Source organism: Balaenoptera ricei, chromosome 1, assembly GCF_028023285.1.
Source record: "Balaenoptera ricei isolate mBalRic1 chromosome 1, mBalRic1.hap2, whole genome shotgun sequence".
Classification (NCBI taxonomy): Eukaryota; Metazoa; Chordata; class Mammalia; order Artiodactyla; family Balaenopteridae; genus Balaenoptera; species Balaenoptera ricei.
Window position 1 is genome coordinate 22,201,226 of NC_082639.1, and position 26,090 is coordinate 22,227,315.

General features: G+C 40.5%; 3 protein-coding genes and 1 non-coding gene across 5 annotated transcripts in view; 3 read left to right on the forward strand and 1 right to left on the reverse strand.

The window, feature by feature from the left end:
• The first annotated feature begins 5,957 nt into the window (after positions 1-5,957).
• On the forward strand, positions 5,958-12,785 carry MED18 (mediator complex subunit 18). The gene is made up of 3 exons (XM_059916816.1): positions 5,958-6,143; positions 6,744-6,886; positions 11,869-12,785. Exons 2-3 carry the CDS (start codon positions 6,814-6,816, stop codon positions 12,420-12,422), a joined length of 627 nt encoding a protein of 208 aa, XP_059772799.1. The 5' UTR covers positions 5,958-6,143; positions 6,744-6,813; the 3' UTR covers positions 12,423-12,785.
• Positions 6,812-26,090, forward strand: part of PHACTR4 (phosphatase and actin regulator 4) — a 149,657-nt gene continuing 130,378 nt past the window's right edge. Inside the window, exons 1-2 of one of the 2 annotated variants that reach the window (XM_059916753.1) lie at positions 6,812-6,886; positions 25,669-25,801. The gene's annotated coding sequence lies outside the window, so the exon portion shown is untranslated. Of the gene's footprint in view, positions 6,887-25,668; positions 25,802-26,090 lie in introns of those variants that run through there. The other variant, XM_059916786.1, reaches the window with a different exon arrangement.
• LOC132354961 (small nucleolar RNA SNORA40) lies at positions 17,433-17,558 on the reverse strand. Its single transcript, XR_009499478.1, has one exon. It is a non-coding gene; the product is annotated as a small nucleolar RNA SNORA40 (small nucleolar RNA).
• LOC132348608 (protein TEX261-like) lies at positions 22,744-23,328 on the forward strand. The gene has a single exon (XM_059896293.1). The coding sequence runs from the start codon at positions 22,744-22,746 to the stop codon at positions 23,326-23,328; it is 585 nt and encodes a 194-aa protein (XP_059752276.1).

Sequence of the window (26,090 nt, forward strand, 5' to 3'; positions counted from 1 at the left end):
CACAGCGAACACATACCCTGAGCCCAGTGCATCCACCACCCCATGCAGGCCACTCCTGGTAGTAATAAAACATATTGTTTTTTAAAGCAAAAAAAAATAAAATAAAATTGGGAAAACAGGGACAAATGGAGGGAAAAATAATCTCTGGTCTCATTAACCAAAACCAATTATTCTTAGCATTAGAGTGTTTTTGTTTTTTTCCTCTGTGCATGGATGCTTTGGAGACTATATAGTTAAAATCATATCACACGTAGGATTTTGTAACTGCCTTTTTTTAGTTGACAACATAAGTATTTTTCACATTATTTCTTTTGTAACCATTTTTCATGGTATGTAATGTTTTATCACTAAAATGTAGGCTCTGTCGGGGTATGGATTTAGGTTGTCTTGCATATACTCATATTCTGAGAGCCCAGTACAATGCCCACCCGGCTTGTGGTACACCCATGATAAGTATTGACTAAACTGTATGCCACAGCTTGCCTTGCTATGTCCATATAGAGACATGTCAATTCTCCTTAAAATTTTCAATTGTCCCCTTTTTAATGTTTATGCCCTGCCTCCTCAACCAAACTATTTGAAGGCATTGTCTGGAAATATTTATTACACGCTCAGCACGTTGTATATGCCATCTGTACTCTTCACAGCAATCCTGTCAAGTGGATCATCTCCCTGTTTTACAGATTAAGAAACAAACTTAGAGAAATTAAGTGACTGGCTCAAGGCCACACACCAGTATGCAGCTGAGTCCAGATATGACCCATGTTTATTTGTTTTTAACCCATGTTTAATAGAGTCCGAATCCCACAATCATAATCGGAATAGTTAAAATTATTATTGATACTTGCTATTTGCCAAGTGTATCAGTCCATTCTCATGACAACCTTAAAGGGAAGTACTAGTTTCTCCCCATTGGAGAAATGAGAACATGAGCCTCACAGTGGCAAAGTACGTTGCCCAAGCTTACATGGCTAGACCGTGATAGGATTTTAACCCAAGTAGCCTGACGCCAAGGCCCATCTTAAATGCTAAGCACTAGTGTGTTAACCCAGGCCCTTTTGCTTCTCCATGGAGCTCCCTTGGGCTTCTTTATCTCCTCTGGGCTGTACACAGAGTGTTCCCCCAGGAAAGGTTTGAGTTGATAGTGTATATGATGGCATATGATCCTCTGACCTAAAGAAGGGGTTAATGATGATGAATCTTAGGGGACCAGAAACAAAACCTTTTACTTCCAAAGATACCACACGGCAGACTCACAATTCTCGCAGCTATGAGACTGGAAGAACACCACCTGCTTCAGAAGGCTCGTGTGAGGAGTAAATGAGTGATCCGGATTCACAGAAAGTGCTTACCCCAGAGCCTGGTACAGTACCCAGTAAGCCCACGCTAAAAGTGAGCTGTTCAAGGGCCTCTATCTAGGAAATTCGAGACCCAGTGGGTTAATTATCCTCAGATAGAAAACAACACTGACTTCCCCAGACAGACCTGAGAGGGGAGAAACCCAAACAGACAGTTACAGTTCAGCTAAAATAGAGCTAATCTTTAATCTTTTATGGATATGTGTAATACATTAACTATTATAACCTATCCCCTTGAGGCACCTCGACACCTGGTCAACCAGAGGCTGGGGTTGGGTTGGCTGGCTAAGTGGGAAGGAGCAAGTAAATAGTCCAATTACCCTTTTGCAACAGACTTTCTTAGGTCTCCGCCTTGAGATTAAGAGGATGAAATGGCTGATGCTGCCTGTCGTATGAGGGTGGGGTAGGAAGGTGAACCCTTGAGTCAGCAGCCAATGAAGAATACTAGGCACAAAATAACCTGGGGTGTTTTACATGTCTCTCTGCAAACCAAACTCCTTAAGAGCCAGAATTGTATTATTTATTATTTGTCATTGGGTGTTTGCTCATGATGGTTACTATTAATAATGGTGTTGGGGTTTTCATAATAGGAAAAAAACCCAAAGGTGAAGAATTACTAAGGCTAGGTGTCTCTATGAATTATGAAATTGTAAGTTTCAACTACCCTATTTTTTCAACTCTAAGATGTACTTTGTGTCCATGTTTATCAGGCTTTGTCTTATAATACATATGTACATGTATACGGACGTGTTTCTCAACTGCCTGGAACTCTGTTTTTAAGTAAATGCTGTGGCTTAAGAGTAGCTAGTGTTCAAGAATCGAGGCGATATAACAGTTCAATCTCCCACTCCAGGCAAGAATTCTTTCTACCATAATCTCTGCTTCAATATTTCCACTGGAAAGGAGTTTACTTCTCATCTAAGCAGTCCTTTCCATTACTAGACATCATCACAATGACCAATTGTTCCTTACATGGAGCCAAAATCTGTCTCCCTATGACTTCTACCCAGAATTTCTAGTCCTGTCCTCTGGAACTACACAAAATTAGTTAAATTTTTCTTAGGATGCAGAGTGGCTTAGGACTGTAAGCAAAATCTCTGGAGGCAGACAGATCTGGGTTTCTGTTCCCTCAAGTACCATTGTTGTGAGGTTTAAATGAGATAAATATGTACAAAGTATCTGGCACCTGATGCTCAATAAATGTAAACTATTCCTCTCCCCTCCTCTTCCCCTGGCTTTGTTGTAATTTTATATACTTTAAGATAGATGTTATGTTCCACACTTCCAAGTCTTTTCCAAATTAAATATTTCCCAGTTCCTAAACCATTCTCCTCATGATAACTCTGATTCATTGCATACCAACAACATACAGTATGTGCCAGGCACTGCCAAAGGCCTAAGAGTTTAAATAACTTGCCTAGGGCCACATAAGCAGTAGCCAGGATTCAAACCTAGATCTGTCTGGCTCTAAAGCCATACCTTCAAATCTAGATCCCATAGCAGTGCTGTTCAATAGAATGTAATGTGAGCCACATATGCAGTTTTTCATATACTAGCCCCATTTTAAAAAATAATGAGAAACAGGTGAAATTAAATTTAATAATATTTAATATTTTATTAAACCCTAGCTATCAAAATATCATTTCAACCTGTAATCAATATATAAAATTATCAAGATATTTCACATTTTTTTCATAGTAAGTCTTCAAAATCCAGTGTGTATCTTACACTGATAGCTTATCTCAGTTTGAACAAGCCACATTTCAAGTGCTCGTGGCTGTAAACTGGTAAGCAGGCAGTGTGTCACCTAGTCAAATGTGTTGTGAAGAAAAATACAGCAGGGTATGGGGGAAGACAGGGCAGATAGTGGATTACAATTTGAAATACGTGATCACAGAAGGCCCCCCTAATAAAGATTTGAACACAGACCAAAAGGAAACAAGGGAGTGAATCCTGCAGTTCAGTGGAAAGGAGAGCTCCAGGCAGACTGCACAACAATTAAGATGGGAGCATCCTTGACATGTTCTAGTAAGAGCGGAGTAGATGGGGCGGGAGCAGGCACAGATGCAGATGGTCAGAGAGGTAACAGGTGATGAGGGCGGATCGTGTAGGCATAATGAGGGCTTTGGCTTTTTCTCCGAGTGGAGGAATAGCATGAACTTATGAGGATGCTGGAGACAATTAGGTTGAAAAGAAACAGTTATACCTTTTCCAAAGGGCTATGCATATAGGAAGCAGCCATTCCTGGGGAAACACTAGTTTGTAACAGTAAGGTTGATATCCTAGCATTGCAGATAACACAGGGGTTGATCTATGTAATTTCTATCAGGCCATTCTAGAAAGCTGACTGTGCGCTACAATCCATGCTGATGGTCTGCAGTTCTGATGAAGACTGGCCAAGAGTTAGTCTTACTCCTTTGAGCCCAGCCTAGTGATGGGTTAGGAAACAATGTATGGACTTCTCTCCTCCTTTGTTGCCACTAATTGTAATCATTGGGGAACTTAACTGTGGAGAAAGAGCCCATGAATTCAGAAGGTAGCATGGTAAAGAGATAGGTTTCTGAATGAAAGAACTGAATTTGAATCTGAGTTCTGCCATTTGCTGGCAATTTGGCTTTGGGCAAGTCTCTTTACCTCTCTGAACCTCTTTTTCCTCCTCTGTAAAGTGGAGATGGTAATATCTACCTTTTAGCAGTATTTGACATATTTACACACATATAAAGTTGTGTATATTAACTGTTCAATAATTGGTAGTTATTGTGATGTGTTCAACAAAATTTCTGAACACCCACTACATGTAAAATACATTGTTATAGAATGTTTGTGTCCCCCTGCCAAATCCTTACGTTGAAACCCTACTCCCCAATGTGACAGTATTAGGAGGTAGGGCCTTTGGGAGTGGTTAGGGTTAGATGAGGTCAAGAGGGAAGTGCCCTCGTAAATGGGATTAGTGCTCTTATAAGAGTCCTGAGGGAGTTTGCTTTGCTCTGGTTTTCACCATGTGAGGATACAAGAAGTTGGCAACCTGCAACCCAAAAAAGGGCTCTCACCAGAACCCAACCATGTTGGCACCCCAATCTCAGACTTCCAGCCTCCAGAACTGTGAAAAATAAATTTCTGTTGTTTATAAGCCACCTTGTTTATGATATTTTGTTATAGCAGCCTGAGCTAAGATACACATATATATTAAGAAAATACATGATTCCTCCCTTCAAGATGTTTATAATCTATCTAGGGAGATGAGACATGCACAAAATATATTCAATAAGATAGAATATGCTTGCTCAAATGAGAAATATAAAGTGGAATAATAATAGCTACCATTTATTGATTGCCTACAATAAGCCAGGAACTATGCTAAGTGTTTCATAAATATCTTATTTTATTTTTGCAACCTCCCTCTTAGAAAGTACTATTTTTAACTCTATTTTATAAAAAAGGAAGCTGAGGCTCAGAGAGGGGAAGTGCATTGCCCAAGGTTGCACAGCTGGGTAGTGGCAAAAGACAGAAGTGAGTTCCATCCTAAGCTCCAGGCCTCACATCCTTATCACAGAAACCCATCCCTATAACTCCTAAGCCTTGTCCAAGTTTTACCATATTGTTTGCCCATTTCTTACCCATTATTATTTTTTTAATTTAATTTAATGCTACTTTTCAAATGCCAGCTATAATTTGGGCAAATGTTATAGGAATGTTTTCAAAATTGTGAATGAGTGGGAGATAGTGTGGGTTACAGCAGGGGAACTGGAGTTAGAAGGGGCTGTATAGTGTAGAAATTAAGAGCATGGGTTCTGAAGTCAGCGGCTTAAATTTGTATCCCAGCCTCTCAACTCCCTCTGGTGTTATTTTACATTTTGTTGCCTAAGTTTCGCCATCTATAAAATTACCGTAATTATACTTGGGTCATAGGGCTGCTATGAAGATCAACTTTAAATTTCTGACACTTTGTTCATTAAGGATTTTTTTTTTTGCATTAAATGTGTAAAATATTGTGCATTAAAAATTTTTTATTTGTTACTGAGTTTTTTGGTGCCCCCTTAAATTTTTTCGGTCCAGGACAGTGCCTCAATCACCTCACTCTAGCTCACTCTTTGCCTGCATTTTATATGCTTGAACATAAGCAGCGTTCAATAAATATTCATTGAATTTACTTACCTCCCAATATTTTTAAATTGAGGTAAAATAAACACAGAACAGTGAACAAATACTAAATGTATTACTGAGCTCCCCAATTGTTCAGAACAGTCTGCTAAGCAGTAAAAGGTGTCTTTCCTTTTTATCTTCACGTACCCAACCAAAAGAAGTTTTGTTTTACAACAATCTCTTCTCTTTTTCTGCAGCTCTCTTCCCCAAGCTCTCTTTTCTCCCTGTCAGTTCAAGAGATTTCCTGGACAAAAACATCTCCAGGTCGTCACACCAGAAAAAAATAAATATTTTCCTGGAGGACGGCCTATGACGTCAAGGCTCCCTGTAACTCCCAGACGAACGCTCTAAAGAAAGCCGCCACCTCTCCCGAAGCATCGCAGTTTGCGCATGCGCCTCTGCTTGCCGGACAGCAGAGGGGATTTTTATGCCCTCTCGGCACCCTTACGTCGCGGAGTGGTGGTGTTGGCGGTTCGAGCGACGAAAGCTTTTTGCCGGAAGTGGGAAGAGGAGAGGGAAGTCTCGCCTTCTCCCGGGGTCTTCAAGTTTCGGGCTGGGGGCTAATTGTCGCTAAAAAGCTCAGAGGTGCTCGGGTGGATACAATTCCTCGCTTTGTGAGAAGAAGCTAGAACGCGCGCTGAGGTGTGTTTTTGGTGTAAGTGGGCACGCGTTGATGCTGGCTTAAGAGGACCTAAACCATCAATCAAAAGAACTTCCGCCTGGCCAGCTTTAAAAGGCGTTTGATTCAGAGAGGTGGAACGCATAGATTTTAGTCTGGTCTGGGTTCTGCCACCGACCTACTGTGTGTCCTTGGGCTCCTCCCCAAGTCTCAATATCCTCATTTATAAATTGAACGGTAGACAAGATTCTTTAAGTCACCTTTCAATCCGTCTATTATTGCAGGTCCATTTTGTCGTCTGAGCAACAAAGCCTTGGGGGTTAAATATCGTTGGCCCCGTTTTAGAAGGAAGACATTGAGTTCCAGGGTGAGAGACTTAGTTATTGCACAGAAAACGGTTAGAGATTTTAGACCTTGAGACTAAAAGATTATGCTGTAACTCCATGATCAGGCCTCCTTTCTGTATTTCTGTATCATCAGTTCCTGAAACTGGCCTATAGCAGTTACTCAAAAAGTTTTGAATGGATGGATGAATGAATCTTTTCATGTCAAGGCCAATGACCCAAGCAGATCTGGCGTCTCTCCACCTCTCTGATGTATTAACAAGTATAACTCTTCTCTAGGTGTATCCTGTGCTTTACTTGACGGGGGACTCCGAGTCCGGTTCTGTCGTTTTCAACTTAAACAGGTAACATGGAGGCACCTCCAGTCACCATGATGCCTGTCACCGGGGGCACCATTAACATGATGGAGTACCTGCTGCAGGGTGAGTGAACCAGGGAGCTTGTTTTCCTCTTTTCTGTTCAGCTTCCGCGGAGGTGAGAAGCTGTTCTACAAAGGCAGCCTGCATAATTTCTGGCACCTTTTTTTTTCCAATTTACCCTTAATTATGGTCACAAATACATAACATTAAATTTACCATATTAAACATTTTTAAGCATACAGTTCAGTAGTGTTAAGTATTTCACATTGTTGTATAGCCGATCTCTGGAACTTTTTCATCTTGCAGAATTGAAATTCTGTTCCCGTTAAACACTAATTCCTCCTTTCCCCTCCCTGCAGCCCTTGGCAACAACCTTTCTACTTTCTGTTTCTAATTTTGACTACTTTAGATAACCTCATATGAGTGGAACATTACAGTATTTGTCGTTTTATCACTGGCTGATTTCACTTAGTATAATGTCCTCTATGTTAACCCATATTGTAGCATGTGACAGGATCTCCTTTTTTTTTTAATTTTATTTATTTACTTATTTATTTTTTATTGATTGATTGATTGCTATGTTGGGTCTTCGTTTCTGTGCTAGGGCTTTCTCCAGTTGCAGCAAGCGGGGGCCACTCTTCATCGCGGTGCGCGGGCCTCTCACTATCGCGGCCTCTCTTGTTCCGGAGCACAGGCTCCAGACGCGCAGGCTCAGTAGTTGTGGCTCACGGGCCTAGTTGCTCCGCGGCATGTGGGATCTTCCCAGACCAGGGCTCGAACCTGTGTCCCCTGCATTAGCAGGCAGATTCTCAACCACTGCGCCACCAGGGAAGCCCCAGGATCTCCTTTTTAAAGGCTGAATAATGTTCCATTGTATGTATGTACCACATTTTCTTTATCCATTCATCTGTCAGACATTTGGGTTGTTTCCACCTCTTGGTTACCGTGGATAATGCTCAGTGAACATGGGTGTGCAAATATCTCTTCAAGATCCTGCTTCGAATTCTCTCAGATAAATACCCAGAAGTGAGATTAATGGATCATATGGTAATTCTATGATACTGTTACTAGCTTCATTTTATAGATCAGGAAATAGAAGTGAAGTAACTTTCCCAGATGAGAAAACTCAAGACCCAGAGAGGGTAATGATTTTCAGGAGGTCATACAATGTTTAGTGCAAGAGTTTAGACTTTAATTCAGATCATCCATTTAGTAACTTACTGTGAACAAAATAGGGTTGTTAATTTTCACTCCTCAAGCTGCGCCTCCTTCCGTCTTTCCCATCTCAGTTAGTGCCACTGTCATTCACCAGTTGCTTGAGCCATGCATTCAGGAGTCAATGTCCATTTTTTACTTTACCCCCACATGTAGTCCATTTCTAATCCTATTCATTTTTACTTCCAAAATATGTGTGAAATAAGTCTTTTCTAAACCTGCAGTACCACACCCTGGTTTATCATCCTTTGCCTGAACTATTTTAGTAACCCTGTACTTATTACATTTCTTCCACTTTTTTTTTCATTGCTTCCACTTTTGATTGTCTTTCTCTTCTCACACAACAGCTAGTAGTCTTTTAAAAAATTGTTTTAGTATTAAAAATATTCAAACATAAAGAAAGTAGAGACTAATATAATGAACACTCCATTTCTGTCATCTAGATTTCAGTTTCTGTCATTTTGCCATATTTGCTTTCTCTTTTTTTTTTTTTTTTTGCTGTTTTTAAAGACAGTTTCAGGGACTTCCCTGGTTGTCCAGTGGTTAAGACTCCACGCTTCCACTTCAGGGGGTGCGGGTTCAATCCCTGGTTGGGGAACTAAGCTCCCACATGCCTTGCAGCCAAACAATTTTTTTAAAAAAACAACAGTTTCAGATCTCATAACATTTTACCCCAAAACATTTTCAGTATGCATCTCTAAAAAATAAAAAACAAGGATATTTTCCTTCATAATCCCAATACCATCATTATTATCTAAAATATCAATAATGTATTTTTAATATCATCTAATGTCTAGTCCGTATTCAAAAGTTTCCCCCATCTTGCCCTCAAAATGTGTTTTGTATCCAGGATATAATCACGTTTCATGCATTACATTTGATAAATGTGTCTCTTAAGCATCTTTTAACTTGGACCAGTCTCCCCTCATTCCCACTTTTTTTCCCATGACAGTGTCTTGTTGAAGAGTCTATACCAGTTTAACTGGAATGATCTTTTTAAAATGTAAATTCAGTCATCTCTTTCCCTGTTGTGCGGAGCTAATAGCTTCCCAATGGCCTTAGAATAGAATACAGCCTTTAGCATGAGCTGTACGTAAGACCTGTGTGCTTTGGCCCATCCCAAATCCTCAGTTCATTATCATCTTCCATCTTGCTTACCATACTTCAGCCACACTGATATCCCTTCATTTCTTTGCATTCCCCAGGCCCTTTCCTACCTCTGGGCCTTTGCACTTGATTCCTCTGCCCTTATACTTTGTTCCAGCCCTTCAAAGTGCCATTTTATTTTTATCCCTCAGTCCTCAGCTCAGTTGTCCTTCCCTTTGAGAGACCTTCTCTGACTACTCCAAGCCCTCAGAGAGGTCTCCTCTTCTCCACCCCCATCAGTTCCTCTCTCCCATCTCCCTTTTATTTCCCTGTATTTCTGTTTAATTGTTTACTTATTTATTTTTTGTTTCCCCCACTAAACTGTAATCTCTGTGAGGGCTGGACCCCCTACTTCCTAGCGTGGTGCCTGGCACAGTATTCAGTAAGTATATGTTGAAGGAACCAGCACTTACAAAGCTCCTTAAATGTTTGAAGTATGAAAAAACACATGTCTGACACTGTCCTGAATGTAGGACACAACGTATCCAAAGCAGGACCCATTCCCTGCTCCCATCGTCATCTGTCCTATGATTACAGGGACCTGATCTGTTGCTTTCCCTCCAACACTACCCATTTCCAAAAATGTAGTCATTTGAGTCCCACTGTCAATACTTACCATAGTTACAGTAGTATATTTTTATTTACTTTAACAGATTTAGTCAATAATGAATATGTTCCTAGCATTGGAGTAAGTATCAGCAGTAGAGGAAGAAAGATGTTAAAAAGTCAATACATAATTGATATATTGAAAGATGACTAAAAAATTGAGGTGCTAATGCTAAAAAGTAAAGCAGGGAAGTGGAAAGAGATTGGAGGGAGATAATGCTATTTTATTTAGGGCAATGAGAAAAGACATCTCTGATAAAGTGACATTTGAGCAAAGATCTGAACAAAGTGATGGGGTGAGATATGCAGGTATCTGAGAGAAGAACATTCTAAGCATAGGGACTAAGGGAAGGGGCTCTGAAGAGAAATACATTGTCAAACACTTGGCATTTTTAGAAAACAGCAGGAAAATCACTGTGGTTGGAGAGAGTGATCTGGGAGATAGTAGAAGGAAATGATCAACATCAGGTAGCAGAGACCACAATTTATAGGGCCTTGTAGACCGTGGTAAAGAATTTGGGATTTATTCTGAGTGACGTGGGAAGCCATTGGAGGGTTCTGAGCAGAGAAGTGTCATTATCTGCCTTATGTCCTAAAAACCAGCTGGCTGTTGTATGGAGGAGAGAAGGAAAAAGCAAGGATAGAAGCAGGGTACTGCAAAGACCAAGCAAGAAATGAAGGAGACTTGGACTAGGTGGAAATGATTGAGTGAACTGGATTCTGCATATATTTTAAAAATGCAGAGTGGATGTAGGATGTGGGAGAAAGAAAGGAGTCAGAGCTGATTATGTGGTGTTTGGTTGGGCAGCTGGAAGCAGAGAGTTGCCATTTACTGTGATGGGGAAAACTGCAGGAGGAGTAAGATTGTGGAGGAAAAATCAACAGGTTGATATTGAACATGTTAAGATGAAGAAGTCTTAGGCATCCAAGTGGAGAAGTTAGGTAGACAGTTGGATGTATGAGTCTGTAGTTCATGAGATATAAATATGGTAGTCCTCAGAGCATAAATGATACTTAAAACCATAGGGCTGAATTAGGTCACTGAGGGAGGAAGAGATTGTTGATAGAGACGAAGACCAGGATTGAGTCTTAGGATCCTCCAATATTTTGGGAAGATGAAGACCCAGCAAAGGTGACTTATAAGGAATGGTTAGTGAGTTAGGTGAAGAACCAAGAGAGATTTGTGTCCCAGGGGCCAAGGGAAGAATAGATTTCAAAATGGGTATAATATAACAACCATGTGAAATGCTGCCAGGAGGAAGAATGAGAACAAAGGACAGTGTATTTCTCTGAAGCAGTTCATTCTCTTTTACTTAAATATATTACATAAAAAGGAAATGTTATATTTTTTCTATCAATGGAAAACTTTTGTTTTCTGAGACTAGAAGATAATTTTTTTTAATTTATTTTATTTATTTTTGGCTGCATTGGGTCTTCGTTGCTGCGCGGGCTTTCTCTAGTTGCAGCGAGCGGGGGCTACTCTTCGTTGCTCTGCGCAGGCTTCTCACTGCGGTGGCTTCTCTTGTTGCGGAGCACGGGCTTTAGGCGCGCGGGCTTCAGTAGTTGTGTCACGTGGGCTCGGTAGTTATGGCTCGTGGGCTCTAGAGCGCAGGCTCAGTAGTTGTGGCACACGGGCTTAGTTGCTCCACGGCATGTGGGATCTTCCCGGACCAGGGCTCGAACCCGTGTCCTCTGCATTGGCAGGCAGATTCTTAACCACTGAGCCACCAGGGAAGCCCCTAGAAGATAATTTTTTAAATAAATGACAAAACAGTATTATTATTCTAGGTAGATACTGTTGCCTGTTAAAGCCCAAAGCCTGCTGGAGATAAGCATTGTTAGAGAAGGCCTAACTATTCTAGTACCAAATAAGACAAAGCAAAAAATTGAAAAGGGATTAACTTGTTATATAACATCTTGGCAGTATAACCCCTCTAAAATCTCATATACTGGGCCTATGCTTTACAAAACACTGCACTAAACTGTTCTGATTTTTCATTTAAGTTTTTTCAATCTTTTGCTATTTCCATTACCCAGAATGAAAGATGGGACTCAATGGTACTTTTCTCCTTCTTCAGGAAGTGTTTTAGATCACAGCTTGGAAAGCCTCATCCACCGCCTTCGTGGTTTGTGTGACAACATGGAACCTGAGACTTTCCTTGACCATGAGATGGTATTCCTCCTTAAGGGCCAGCAGGCCAGTCCGTTTGTTCTAAGGGCTCGACGCTCTATGGATAGGGCAGGGGCACCCTGGCATTTGCGCTACCTGGGACAGCCAGAAATGGGAGACAAGAACCGCCATGCCCTGGTGCGTAACTGCGTGGACATTGCAACATCTGAGAACCTTACTGACTTCCTGATGGAAATGGGCTTCCGCATGGACCATGAGTTTGTTGCCAGGGGACACCTGTTCCGTAAGGGCATCATGAAGATCGTGGTGTACAAGATCTTCCGCATCTTGACACCAGGGAACACAGACAACACTGAGGCCTTGTCACTTTCCTACCTTGTGGAACTAAGTGTTGTTGCCCCAGCTGGGCAGGACGTGGTGTCTGATGACATGAGGAACTTTGCAGAGCAGCTGAAACCTCTGGTTCACCTAGAGAAAATAGACCCCAAAAGGCTCATGTGACAAGGCAGTCTGTCCACCACTGGGGCTTGTCCTCAGCTGTACAAAAAACGAAGATGTTATAATTGCCCTATTTCACCACTGCCAGCCAGGCATTCTTCCCTCAGGAAGGAGGACAATGAGAACTTAGTTGGTTCTTTGCACTGTTTTCCTCATATGGCCAGTTCACTTTTGTGACAGCCTTTCTAAATTAAAGGCTAAGGATGACATGGAGAATCTAGATAATCCCTCTGCATAAAGAGGGGAAACTGGAATAAAATAGCTTTGGGGAATAAAAATCTTTTAATTGTTTTGCCATTTGTGTGTAAGATTTGTAAAACAGAGACTGAGTTTGTATTGTGCAGTAATAAAGGCTATAAAGAGAAATGTCTATCATTCTGATTCTTTACCCCATTACCCTGCTAATTTGGGATGGACTCATTATCAACTGGAGCAAAAATATGACAGTTTTTTGTTTTAATTTTGATAGAGATGATAGTTTTTACCTTTCATAAAAGTAGCACATATTTGTTATTGAAAAAAATTTAAATTCAGACAAAAATAAGAAAAATAACCTGTTATTCAAAGAGATGTACTATTTTTATTTTGTTTTATATCCTTCTAGTCTTTATTTTTGGAAATTTATGTATATGAGATATATTTATTTTGGAAAAATATTGTATATATACTGGTTTGTAATCTCCTTTTTTTGTTTAATTTATCAGTAACTTCTTTCCAGGACATTAGGCTACAATGTTTTTTTGGGTTTTTAAAAAATTAATTAATTAACTATTAATTTATTTATTTGGTTGCTCCTGGTCTTAGTTTCAGCAGGCATGCTGCTTAGTCACAGTTCCAGGGCTCCTTAGTTGCGGCACGTGGGCTCCTTAGTTGCAGCAAGCGGGCTCCTTAGTTGTGGCATGTGAACTGTTAGTTGTGGCATGCATGTGGGATCTAGTTCCCTGACCAGGGATTGAACCTGGGCCCCTTGCATTGGGAACATGGAGTTTTATCCACTGTGCCACCAGGGAAGTCCCTCTTCTGTTAAAAAAACATTTTTTTTGTTATTATTATGTGTCAGTGCTATCCTAAGTACTTTAGGTATGTTTACTAATTTAATCCTCGCAACAGACCCATGTTTTACAGGGAAACTGAGGTGCAGAGAGAGTAATTAGCTTTCCCTGAGCTATACAGCTACAAATTAGCAGAGCTTGTATTTAAATACTGATAATTGTAACTGCTATTTTTATCCTATCGTTTGGATTTTCCATAACTTAATTGATTCCCCTACTTAAGGAATTTTAGTTTGATCCCAATTTTTTGCTTTTATAAACTGTCCTGTGATGCTAGTGTTTTTAATTAAATTTCTGTTGTTATCCATGATGATTCTTTAGGATAAATTCTAGGGAACTGCTGAGTCAAAGAGTGTGCCTTGTTTTAAGTCTTCCACCATGCATTGCCAGATGCCTTCCAGAAATGTCCCAGTTTTCCAACACAGTTGCCAAAAGTGGGTGTGACGGTGAAAACTTATTTTTCCCCATTTGATGATATATGGTGACTGGTTTTAATTTTCTTTTAAAAATACTCATCAGGGCTTCCCTGGTGGCGCAGTGGTTGAGAATCTGCCTGCCAATGCAGGGGACACGGGTTCGAGCCCTGGTCTGGGAAGATCCCACATGCCGCGGAGCAGCTGGGCCCGTGAGCCACAATTACTGAGCCTGCGCATCTGGAGCCTGTGCTCCGCAACAAGAGAGGCCGCGATAGTGAGAGGCCCGCGCACCGCGATGAAGAGTGGCCCCCGCTTGCTACAACTAGAGAAAACCCTAGCACAGAAACGAAGACCCAGCACAGCCATAAATAAATAAATAAATAAATATTTTTAAAAATAAAATAAAAATAAATTTTAAAAATAAATATAAAAATAAAAATACTCATCAGTGAGGTTTAAATTTTTATATGTTTGTTGGACATTTTTTTCTTATGTGAATTCCCTTTTCTTCATTGTTTGTCTTTATTTGTAAACAGCTTTTATATAATTTCCCATTTATCATTTGACTTTTAATGGATTTTTTAAAATAACAGTTCTGAGTGGGATAAATATTGATCATTTTAATACTTATAGAGTTGGTTTTTTTTTTTAATTTTTGGCTGTGTTGGGTCTTCGTTGCTGCACTCGGGCTTTCTCTAGTTGTGGCGAGTGGGGGCTACTCTTCGTTGTGGTGCACGGGCTTCTCATTGCGGAGCATGGGCTCTAGGCGCGTGGGCTTCAGTAGTTGTGGCACACGGGCTTAGTTGCTCCGCGGCATGTGGGATCTTCCCGGACCAGGGCTTGAACCCGTGTCCTCTGCATTGGCAGGCGGATTCTAAACCACTGTGCCACCAGGGAAGCCCACTTGTAGAGTTTTTAATACACTGGAGAGAATTTGGCCTTTTAAAAATTGTTGGTCGCTCAAAATTTTCATTTTCTTCTGGAACCTCCACTGAGATAATACCCCAGTTGAGGTATTACATTGGATAGATCATAATTCTTTTTGGACCTCGGTTTGCCACTCGAAAGATCGTATGAATACTCTGTTAAGAGGTTTTGGGCAAGTAACAGAAAACCTATCCAAAGCTGCCTTAAATGGTAAGGATGGTGTTATCTCATTTAAGGGTAAGTTCAAAGATAGGGTAGCTTCCAAGTTGGTTAGCTGGTTATTTCTCTGGCTCTGGGATCCTTTTCTTGGCTTTCCCTTGCATATTTTCAAGATAGCTTTTACCTCCTTCAGTTGCAGATTTCATGAGTAAATCTTGTTCCTCCTTTCATAGCATATTAGCAGGATGATTCAAGCAAGGCCCCTTTCTTATTTTGTAGTCTTCCACTTTATTCCTAAACTCTACTCTCATTCTATCCTATAGGCACCCATTCTGATATGTTCAATGTATGTCTGTGATGCTTGTCATGTAAAATATGTAGAGTTATGTAAGTATGTTCAATCCACATAAATGATATTATGCCATAAATGTTCCATTTCGGGACTTCCCTGCTGGCTCAGCGGTTAAGAATCCGCCTGCCAATGCATGGGACACGGGTTCAAGCCCTGGTCCGGGAAGATCCACATGCTCTGGAGCAACTAAGCCCGCAAGCCACAACTACTGAGCCCGCGTGCCACAACTACTGAAGCCCGCGCACCTAGAGCTGGTGCTCCACAACAAGAGAAGCCATGGCAATGAGAAGCCCGTGCACCACAACGAAGAGTAGCCCCTGCTCGCCACAACTAGAGAAAGCCTGCGCGCAGCAACAAAGACCCAACGCAGCCAAAAATAAATAAATAAATGTTCTTTTTCTTACTTTTTAAAATTATTATTGCTTTTGTGATATTCTCTTGTTGCTATACATAAACCTAACTTACAACTTTGAACTTGCATATGCTTTCATGTTAACAGTAATATTAGTACTTAAATAGTGCTTAACTCTGTTTCAGATGGTTTAAACGTTTTAACTCATATACTTCTCCCAACAACCCTATGAGGTAGATATTATTACTACCATTTTGTAGATAAGAATGAGGCGCAGATTACTCAAAATTTTACTTCTGTTGTAAGTGGTGGAGCCTGAATTTCAACTCCAGGGGTCTAGCTCCAGACTCCAGGTACATAACCACTGTGCATCCACCATGTTTTACTCATTCACTCTTTTGATGATAGAACTCTAGATTGCCTTCAACTCTCTATTACTATTAAAAATGCAAAAATAGGGACTTCCCTGGCGGTCCAGTGATTAAGACTCCACGCTTCCGGGCTTCCCTGGTGGCGCAGTGGTTGAGAATCTGCCTGCTAATGCAGGGGACACGGGTTCGAGCCCTGGTCTGGGAAGATCCCACATGCCGCGGAGCAACTGGGCCCGTGAGCCACAACTACTGAGCCTGCGCGTCTGGAGCCTGTGCTCCGCAACAAGAGAGGCCACGATAGTGAGAGGCCCGCGCACCACGATGAATAGTGGCCCCCGCTTGCTGCAACTAGAGAAAGCCCTAGCACAGAAACGAAGACCCAACATAGCAATCAATCAATCAATAAATCTTAAAAAAAAAAGATAGTGGCTAGTACAGCTGTTATAAAACAAAAAACAAAAAAACTCCACGCTTCCACTGCAGGGGGCATGGGTTCAATCCCTGGTCAGAGAACTAAGGATCCCGCATGACATGCTGCACAGCGGCAAAAAAAAAAAAAAGCAAAAATAAGCACGTTTGTATATTGACGTAAATATTCCTCTTAACTATGCAATTGGGCGTGCTCAATTTGCCAAAAATGGCCAGGTTACTTTTCAGAATGGCTGTGCTAATTCCTATCACCAGTACACAAGAACTCATAGCCACCAATCTTCGGTGTTAGCATCTTTCTCATTTTTGCCAGTTTTCTTTTTCTTTTTTTATGTTTTTATATATGGCAAATTATTTAAGTCAATAAATTTTTAAGGAATTTCACAAGTTCTGATTCCTTCCACTGCCGATCACCTTAGTTCCTCCAGTGTTTGAGTCATACTCTTCAAGATAGCCCTTTCAAAAAGAATTTTTGCTCAGTCCACAGTTGTTATGTCAGTCAGTCAGTCTCCCATTCTTTTAGTTGGGCTTCTTTGATCTCCAATGGAATATGGACATACTTCAAAATTCCCCACCTGTGATCTTTGGGATCCAATTTCCTCAAGCAATTTACTTCTGGACCATGTTTAGGGTCAGAGGAAATGGATCTGCCTGCTTCTGAATTTTAGACACCCTCTAAACATGCATTAAGTTCAAATCATATTCACTCCTAAGCTATCATAGCTTAGAATAGTACAGATCGTTGGGATATGCCAATACCTTTTTAAAGTCCAGACACTGTGTTCTCAAGATAAAAGCCTAAAAAAGGAAGTCATCTTTGTTTCATGTCAACCTTAGAGTACTAAATCAGCGTAGCTGATAATTTCCCTCATATCTTAAGCTTTTAAATTATCAATTCTATAGTCCTGGAAGCAACCTTTGTGTTTATCAATACCCCCACCACTTGATCAGGTACCATGTTCCTTCTTATCTGTATCAAAACTCATACTGAACAATGAGTTCTAGGTTGCAAAAGAGGATTTATTTTTGCACCCATCTATAAGTCTTTGTCTACAGATTAACAAAAACAAACATAAGTGCTATTAATTTTTGCCAGTCTGGTGGAAGTAAAGTGGCAGCTCTTGGCTGTCTTGATTTGCATTTCTCTGATTATAATTAAGTTTGAGCCTTTTTTTTCTTTTCTTTTTTTTTGTATGCTTAGTATGTGAAACTAAGGTATTTATATATCCTTTGCTTATTTTCCTATTTGATTTCCTGTCTTGTTGATTTGTAGGAATTCTTTGTATATTCTAGACATTCTTTTATTTGTTTTAAACACTGCAAATATTTTCTCCCAGTGCCTATTTATATCCTTTGCCTACTTTTTTTAAATTTGATTTCCTGTCTTCTTAGTTTGTAGGAATTGTGTGTATATTCTAGACATTATTCCTTGTCTGTTTTAAACATTGCAAATACCTTCTCCCAGTCTGCAACCTTCATGTTAACTTTGTGATGTCATTAATTAAGCAGATGTCCTAAATTTTGACTTTAGAATTTGGAGTCTTGTTTAGGAAGTCTTTATTTACACCTGGGTAACAGATTTTCCTGTATTTTCTAATAGTAGCTTTATAGTTTTAACTTTCACATTTATGTCTTTAATCCATCTGGAGTCCACTTTTAACATAGTTTCAAGTAAAAATTCAGCTTTGTTCTCTATACAGTGAATTCGTTTTTCTATAACTGTCAGAAAAACAATCTTTCCAGTGTTTTGTGATGTCACCTTTATCACATATTAAGTTCCCATGTATATACTTTATTTATAAGCTCTCCATTCTATTCCATTGATCCTTTTCTTTGTTTCAGTGCCAGCAACACAATATTTTTATTACTGTGGCTTCATGGTAGAGCCAGTTCTACCAGTAGGGCAGGTCTCCCTACTTTTATTTCCCTCTGAAAATAGACTTAGCTTTCATAGACCTTTATTCTTTCATATTCATTTTAGAGTGGGTTTTAGTTTCTCAACATTACTACTGGAATTTTTATTGGAATTTCATTGAACACATATAGATTAATTTGGGGGAGAACTGACATCTTTGCATGGAACACTCCCTCACCAGAATTCAATGTGGCAGGCTTCCTTCACCTCTTTCAGGTCTTTGCTGAAACATCAGGAAAGCCTTCCCTGACCATCCTAAATTAAGTAGCACCCTCACTCCTCATCACTCTTTCTTTCTCTTATTTAATCTTTTTCATAGCATTTATTACTATCCAACTTTAGATTATTTAATCACTGCTTCTCTGCTAAAGATGTAAGTAAGATTCGTGAGGATAGGTGCCCTGTTTTGTTCTCTGCTGCACCCCTAGTACCCAGAACAATGCCTGGTGTATGGTAGCCACTCTGAATATTTGTTAAACAAATGAATAAAATCTTTACACTACTGAAGTTATCTGAATTATGACATTTATTCAGGCCTTCTAATGTCCCTGAATGGAGTTTAGTTTTTTTCCTTGATAAACTTCTTAGGCATTGCTTTGTGGTAAGGGAAGTTTGCCTGCCATTCCAGTAAACAATAAATGTTGCCTGCCATCAAGGCATCAGGCACTACAGCCACCTCCCCACACCCACAACAGTGCACCCTGAGGAGAATTCAGGATAGAAGAAAATAGGAAATATTCTGTGCTCTGTATACTGGCCCTAGAGAGTTAAGCTGCATATCTAAGGAAAAATTTCAGTGAGCCCAGAATCTTGCATCTTCCCATATGTAGAAAAGCTCTAAAATCACTAACTTGAGATGTTCGTTTTTTGTGATTAGCAGTAATCTTTTAATGTTCGTCTACACGGTTTTTCAGCAAAAACTCTCCTATATATCCTGGCTCCTCCCTTACCTCTTCGGAGTAGTTCCTCAGAGCTATCTGAGAGGCTGTCTCCCAGGCTCTAGTCCTCAGGTCCCGAATAAAACTTAACTTGCAACTTTTAGGTCGTACGTTTTTCTTCAGTCCACAGTTTTTAGGCCAATTACTATAGACCAGGAGTTGGCAAACTACACCTGTGCATGTCAGCCTGTGCTCTGGTTTTGTAAATTAAATTTTATTGGAACATTCACATTCATTCATTTAATACTGTCTATGGCTGCTTTTGTTCAACAGTGACGGAGTTGAATGGCTGCAACAGAGACCACATGACCTGCCAAACAGAAACTATTTACTGTTTGCTCTTTACAGGAAGAGTTTGCAGATCTTTGTTATAGACTTTAGTTTAGTTGCTACCATAGATTGTGTTATATTTTTTATTACATTTTTAAGGTGGTTATTCCTTATAGAGAAGAACACTATTGAATTTTGTAAGATGATTTCTATTCTTGCAAACTTGATAATAACTCTTTTATAGTTCTGATAGTTTGCCTGTTGATTATATTGTGTTTTCCATATAGACTATCATATCATTGGCAAGAATGGCAAGCAAAAGAGTACATACATCTTTCACTTTTTCTCATCTAAAAGAATTGGCCAGACTCTCCAAGACTCTAGATAACACTAATAATGAGCATCCACGACTTAGTCCTGACCTTAATGTTACTGCATCAAGTTTCTCTAAGTATGAAAAAAATCATAATTTTTACCCTTTGGTCCATCAACGTGGTGAATTATATTGACAGATTTTCTGCTGTTGGGCCATCCTAGTACTCCTGGATAACTCCTATGCATCATGATTTTATCCTTTAAATGCCCTGTTGGATTTGAGTACCTATTATTTTGTTTAGGGTATTTGCTCTGTGGACTACCTTAATTGCCATCCAGAGATCTATGCAATGTGACTACTCCCTATTTTTCCAACCTCTCTGCTGGAACTACAAGCTAAGCACTATGCTAGACACTGGGTTACAGCAGAGGCTAAGATACAGTCCCTGTCTTTAATAGCTCCCATTATAATGGCAGAAACAGACATTTATACAGTTTGTGTAGTCACCAAAGGTATGCAAACAAAGGGCTCCTTCCCAAAACAAATGAATCTTTAGCACTGAACAAGAAGGTCTGCTTCCTTTTTCTTGGATGTAACTCAATACTCTTGCTTATGTATTATCTTCCTTAATACCCTTTCACTTTTGCCTTTTCCACTCATCTCTGGCTATGTGACACCTACACAACCAAAAAGCAAGATCAAATAATGGAAAGCATGTAACACAGTGCTTAAGGGCTCAGATTTGAGAGACAAATAGGTTCCAGTTCTAGCTATGCCATTTACTAGCTTTGTGACCTTGGACATATTGCATCACCTTCCAGAGAATCCATTTCCTCGTCTGTCAAATTTAGAATAATAATAATACATTCATCACAAAGAGGATATAATGAACTGACCTTTGTGAAGGCTTTCAACACAGGGCCTGACAAACCGCCAGGATTTTCCCTTTCTATCCTTCTGTGATCATTCCTGGAACACAAGAAGGTCACAAAGTCTCTTTCCTGTGACTTCTGAAATTTGATGGTAGCTAAATAGCATCACTTGTTTTACATTTCATCATGTTCCCTATACAGTAATTCTTTGTATATCTTGGCTTCTAGTGCTACCATTTAAGAGCTATTTGTATATTGGGCAAGTTATTTAAACTCTCAGAATATCTATTTTCTCATCTATAAGACAAGCATAATTACAAGAGTATTTCGTAGAGTTGTCATATGAATTAAATGATCAATATGCATAAAGGCCTAGCACAGTGCTTGGCACATAAGTGCTTAACACTTGATAGCTATTTTCAATTTTAGTATTATTAATAAGGCTATGTGCTTCTTAAGGGGAGAAATTGTGTTTTGTAATATAGTATAATGGCTAAGAGCACAGACTCTGGAGTCTTCAGTTCAAATCTGAACACCACAAGTATGTTGCTCAAGCTGGGTAAATCTCTCTAGGCCTCAGTCTTCTTATCTGCAAAATGGGGATGATTAAAAAAAAAACCACAACACTTCCTGGAGGTTGTTGTAGAGATTAAAGGAGATAATACACTTATTTGGCATTTAGCAGAGTGCCTGACATAAATACTGATTTATTGAGCAATTATCGTGTGCCAGGTTATGTGCTAAATGTTTTATTTAGCCTTGTTCTAAATATTTTTTTCTGTGAACCCCATAACCCCTGCTTAGTACTACTCATATACTAACCTTTCAAATATTTATTGAATGAATGAGTGAGTGAATTAGTGAATGCTGACTTGTAGACCATAAGAATCTTGCCTGCATTAGCTGGTTTGTCCCAGGTTAACACTCCTCATTCCTCTGCGATGAGTTAGTGTATAAGCCATGAGGTTCAGCATCTGTAAAAAGCAGGAGAGCATGGAAAGGGAGTAGATTTTAGACCCTGACTCTTTTACTCTAGAGAAATCACTCATCCTTTAGTGCTTGGATTTATTTCTCAGAACTGGTAAAATGAATTATAAAATGTTGCTGTAGGCAAAAGTGATAAAATTTACATTTAAGGTCATGGAGAACATAGAGAAAGGAACACCTCTTTGGAGGAAATAAAAATCTGTTTATTTATTTTTACAGTTGCAGGAAATGCAACTGTTCTTGAGGGCAGTTAGCCTAAGGAAGTAATTAAGGATTGTGCACAAAGGTGTAGTATAAGGCATCTTATACTACATCACCATGTTAGTGATGTGTATAAATCAAAACATGGAAATAATCTAGATGTCTCATAAAAGGAAGTGGAATAATTAAATGATACTTCATCCACATAATGGCTGCACGGATATCGTGCAGCCATTCAAAAAAAAGAAAATGTGTGGAAAATGAATTTAGCAACATGGAAAAATGTGCCAGTTCGTTAACTTATTGACTTTGTGACCTTAGGCAAATTACTTCTCTGCTTCAGTCTCATCATTAAATGGGAGTACTAATATCGCCTTCCTTATAGAATTATCATGAGGGCTAAATGAATTATTACATGTAAAACTACTTGGAATTGTACCTGACCCATAGTAAACATTATGTAGATATGAGCTATAATTATTATGTGGGGGGAAAAAAAGTTTAAAAACAACGTGTATGGTATGCTATATATATATATCTATATATCTATATATAGATATATATATATATATTTTTTTTTTTTTTTTTTTTTTTTTTTCCCCCCACACCTTGCAGGATCTTAGTTCCCCAACCAGGTATCGAAAATGTGTCCCAGGGGCGGGAACGCGGCGGCGGTGGCGGCGGCTCCCTGTTGCTGGAGCCCGAGCGCGCAGGCCCGTCCCGGCTGTCGGGGGGCGGGCGGCCGGGGCGAGCGCGCCACGTGGTTCATGTATGTGCTGAGCTGGCTGTCGCTCTTCATCCAGGTGGCCTTCATCACGCTGGCCATCGCAGCCAGACTCTATTACCTGGCAGAATTGATAGAAGAATACACAGTGGCCACCAGCAGGATCATAGAATATAGGGTCTGGTTCTCCACAGCTGTGCTGATTGGCCTCTACGTTTTTGAGCGCTTCCCCACCTACATGATTGGCGTGGGCCTCTTCCTGGCCTACCTGGTCTACTTTGGCCTCCTCCAGACCTTCCCCTTCATCATGCTCACCTCGCCTAACTTCATCCTGTCGTGCGGGCTAGTGGTGGTGAATCATTACCTAGCGTTTCAGTTTTTTGCAGAGGAATATTATCCTTTCTCAGAGGTCCTGGCCTATTTCACTTTTTGTCTGTGGATAATCCCGTTTGTGTTCTTTGTGTCACCGTCGGCTGGGGAGAACGTCCTGCCTGCCACCATGCAGCCTGGAGATGTTGTGGTCTCCAATTACTTCACCAAAGGCAAGCGAGGCAAACGCTTAGGGATCCTGGTTGTCTTCTCCTTCATCAAAGAGGCCATTCTACCCAGTTGGCAGAAGATATACTGACCTTCTGCGGAGGGGATGCTGGGGCAAGATCAGGAGAGTCAGGCCCCTGGGCCTCTGCACTAGGTGGGGGCCGGGAGCTGGAAGGCACATTTCCCCAGCCCTGGCCCTCCTTCCCTCGACTCCCCCGGAAGCCCCCATCCTCACCGTCCTCAGGAGGCTCAGCTTGGCTCAGATCTGATGCTGCCAGAGGCTGAGACCTCAGAGGGCGCCAGGGAGGATGCGGTGCCTGCTTAGCCAGGAGGCCATGGTCCATCTGGGTGTGCAGAATCTGAGCTCCTGTGGCCCTCCTGCCCCCTCCTGTGATGGGTCAGGAGTTCTGGCTCAGCCAGGGCAGGCAAGGGGCCGTGAAGCTGGAGAGCAGACAGGGATAATGGCTATGGCCGTGGGGAGGGGCCGTGGCTTAGCACTTGCAAGAGAAAGTTTTCGCTGTTGAACTGTGATTTCTGTCCAAGTGCTGATTCCCATTTGAATAAAGATTCTAGGTGGCCCTGTTTGCCTTAATACCCTGAAAAAAAAAAGAAAAGAAAGAAAGAAACTGTCCCCTGCAGTGGAAGCGTGAGTCCTAACCACTGGACCACCAGGGAATTCCCTGGTGTGCTATTTTTTATAAAACATGTTCTATAGAGAAAATGGTGTGAGGGTAAATACTTCAAAATGTTAATGGTCTTTGCTTGGTGTTGGAAATAAGCTGTACTTTTTATTGTTTCTGCCTTTTTTTTTTTTAAACGATGAATGTATATTTCTTATGTAACTGAAAAGTAATAATAGTTAAAAAAAAAAAACCAGTAAGAGATCATTGCTTTCATAGGGGAGTAATGGGTATCTGGAATTTTCCACCCTGTCTGTGCTCTGCTTTTTTTTTTTTTTTTAATAAATTTATTTTTTTATTTTTGGCTGCATTGGGTGTTCGTTGCTGCGTGCACTTTTTCTGGTTGCGGCCAGCGGGGGGGGCTACTCTTCCTTGCGGTGCGCGGGCTTCTCTTTGAGGTGGCTTCTCTTGTGGAGCACCAGCTCTAGGCATGCAGGCTCAGTAGTTGTGGCACTCAGGCTCAGTAGTTGTGGCTCGCAGGCTCAGTAGTTGTGGTGCACGGGCTTAGTTGCTCCACAGTATGTGGGATCTTCCCGGACCAGGGCTCGAACCCGTGTCCCCTGCATTGGCAGGCGGATTCTTAACCACTGCACCACCAGGGAGGCCCCAAACCACTTGACTTTAAATTGGTTCATATGAAATATTTTTCTAGCTCCTAACTTATTAAAATTGTGATACCAAGTTCTTGTTTTAGATACAGTGAAATGGGTATTCTACTGTTTCCTTGGCATTATAAATTAGTGAAAACCTACTGGAAAACAGTTTGGAAGTAACTATCAAGAACCATCAAATCCTCATACCCTTTGATCCAACATTCCCACTTCTGGTAATCCAGGCTGAGGAAATAAGCAAAAATTTGGGGAAAAGTACATATAGTTCATAATAAAACATTTAAAACAACCTAAATGTTCAGCAAAAGAGAAGTGGTTAAGTAAATTCTGCCATATCCATTTGATGACATATTATGCAGCCATTAAAAATATTATTATGAGGACTCTACAGCAACATGAAAATATGCTTATGACATAAGTTAAATTAGGTTAGCATGTTACAAATGATATGTACACTATTACTACTATTTTTAAAACTGTATATTAAGGAAAGATAAGGAAAATGCACCAAAATGAGAGCAGTTGTATTGTAAGCTATGGGTAATTTTCTTTTTTGTTTTAGTAGTCTAATTGGAGCTGTGTTGGGTCTTTGTTGTGGTGTGTGGGCTCCTCATTGCGGTGGCTTCTATTGTTGTAGAGCACAGGCTCTAGGCCCGTGGGCTTCAGTAGTTGTGGCTCGTGGGCTCAGTAGTTGTGGCTCGCGGGCTCTAGAGCGCAGGCTCAGTAGTTGTGGCGCATGGGCTTAGTTGCTCTGTGGCATGTGGGATCTTCCCGGACCAGGGCTCGAACCCGTGTCCCCTGCATTGGCAGGCAGATTCTTAACCACTGTGCCACCAGGGAAGCCCTAATTGGACTTTACTGCTTTTATCTTTTAAAAATTAGTTTATTTTAAATGGATAAAATCCTTGGGAATTCCCTGGCAGTCCAGCAGTTACGACTCCACACTTTCACTGCTGAGGGCATGGGTTCAGTCCCTGGTGGGGGAGCTAAGATCCCGCAAGCTGCGCTGCCAAAAATAAAATAAAAGGATAAAATCCATGTAAAAGCTATATAAGAAAGTTAGTCTTAACTTCATCTTCCCCTGTACCCTATTTATTCACCAACTTCTGATTATTTCAAACATTGAATTTATCTTTACAGAAGATGAAGATTTGCTACTGATGAGGATGTTCAGAAGAATGTGTTATAGACCCTGAAGAAATTTCTAAATTGGGTACCCCAAAAATGTTCTGGAGAGTGGAAGCATCCCTGGAATAAGTGCACTGCCTCCAAGGTAATGACAACTTGAAGTAAACAACATTCATTTGTACGTATAAGGTGTGTCCTGTTTTTAAAGAACCAGGCATAATACTGTTGTGGGCCCCAGACTGACCTTAAACTGGGACCACTCCTGAAATTCAGTCCTTATTAGATGTACCTGATAAGATAGGTGGCCTACAGGTAATAATCAATGTTAACCATTTATTAAGCACTTACTGTGTTCTGGGCACTGTGCTAAAAAAACGCAAAAACTGTCGCATCTTAAACTCTTTCAACAATCTTTTGAGACAGACATTATTATC

Bases quoted from the DNA above. Each gene is read 5' to 3' on its own strand.
- MED18 (XM_059916816.1), top strand. From the start codon at position 6,814: ATGGAGGCACCTCCAGTCACCATGATGCCTGTCACCGGGGGCACCATT. The intron at 6,887-11,868 runs GTGAGTGAACCA...CTCCTTCTTCAG, and splicing joins GATGGAGTACCTGCTGCAGG to GAAGTGTTTTAGATCACAGC.
- LOC132348608 (XM_059896293.1), top strand. From the start codon at position 22,744: ATGTATGTGCTGAGCTGGCTGTCGCTCTTCATCCAGGTGGCCTTCATC.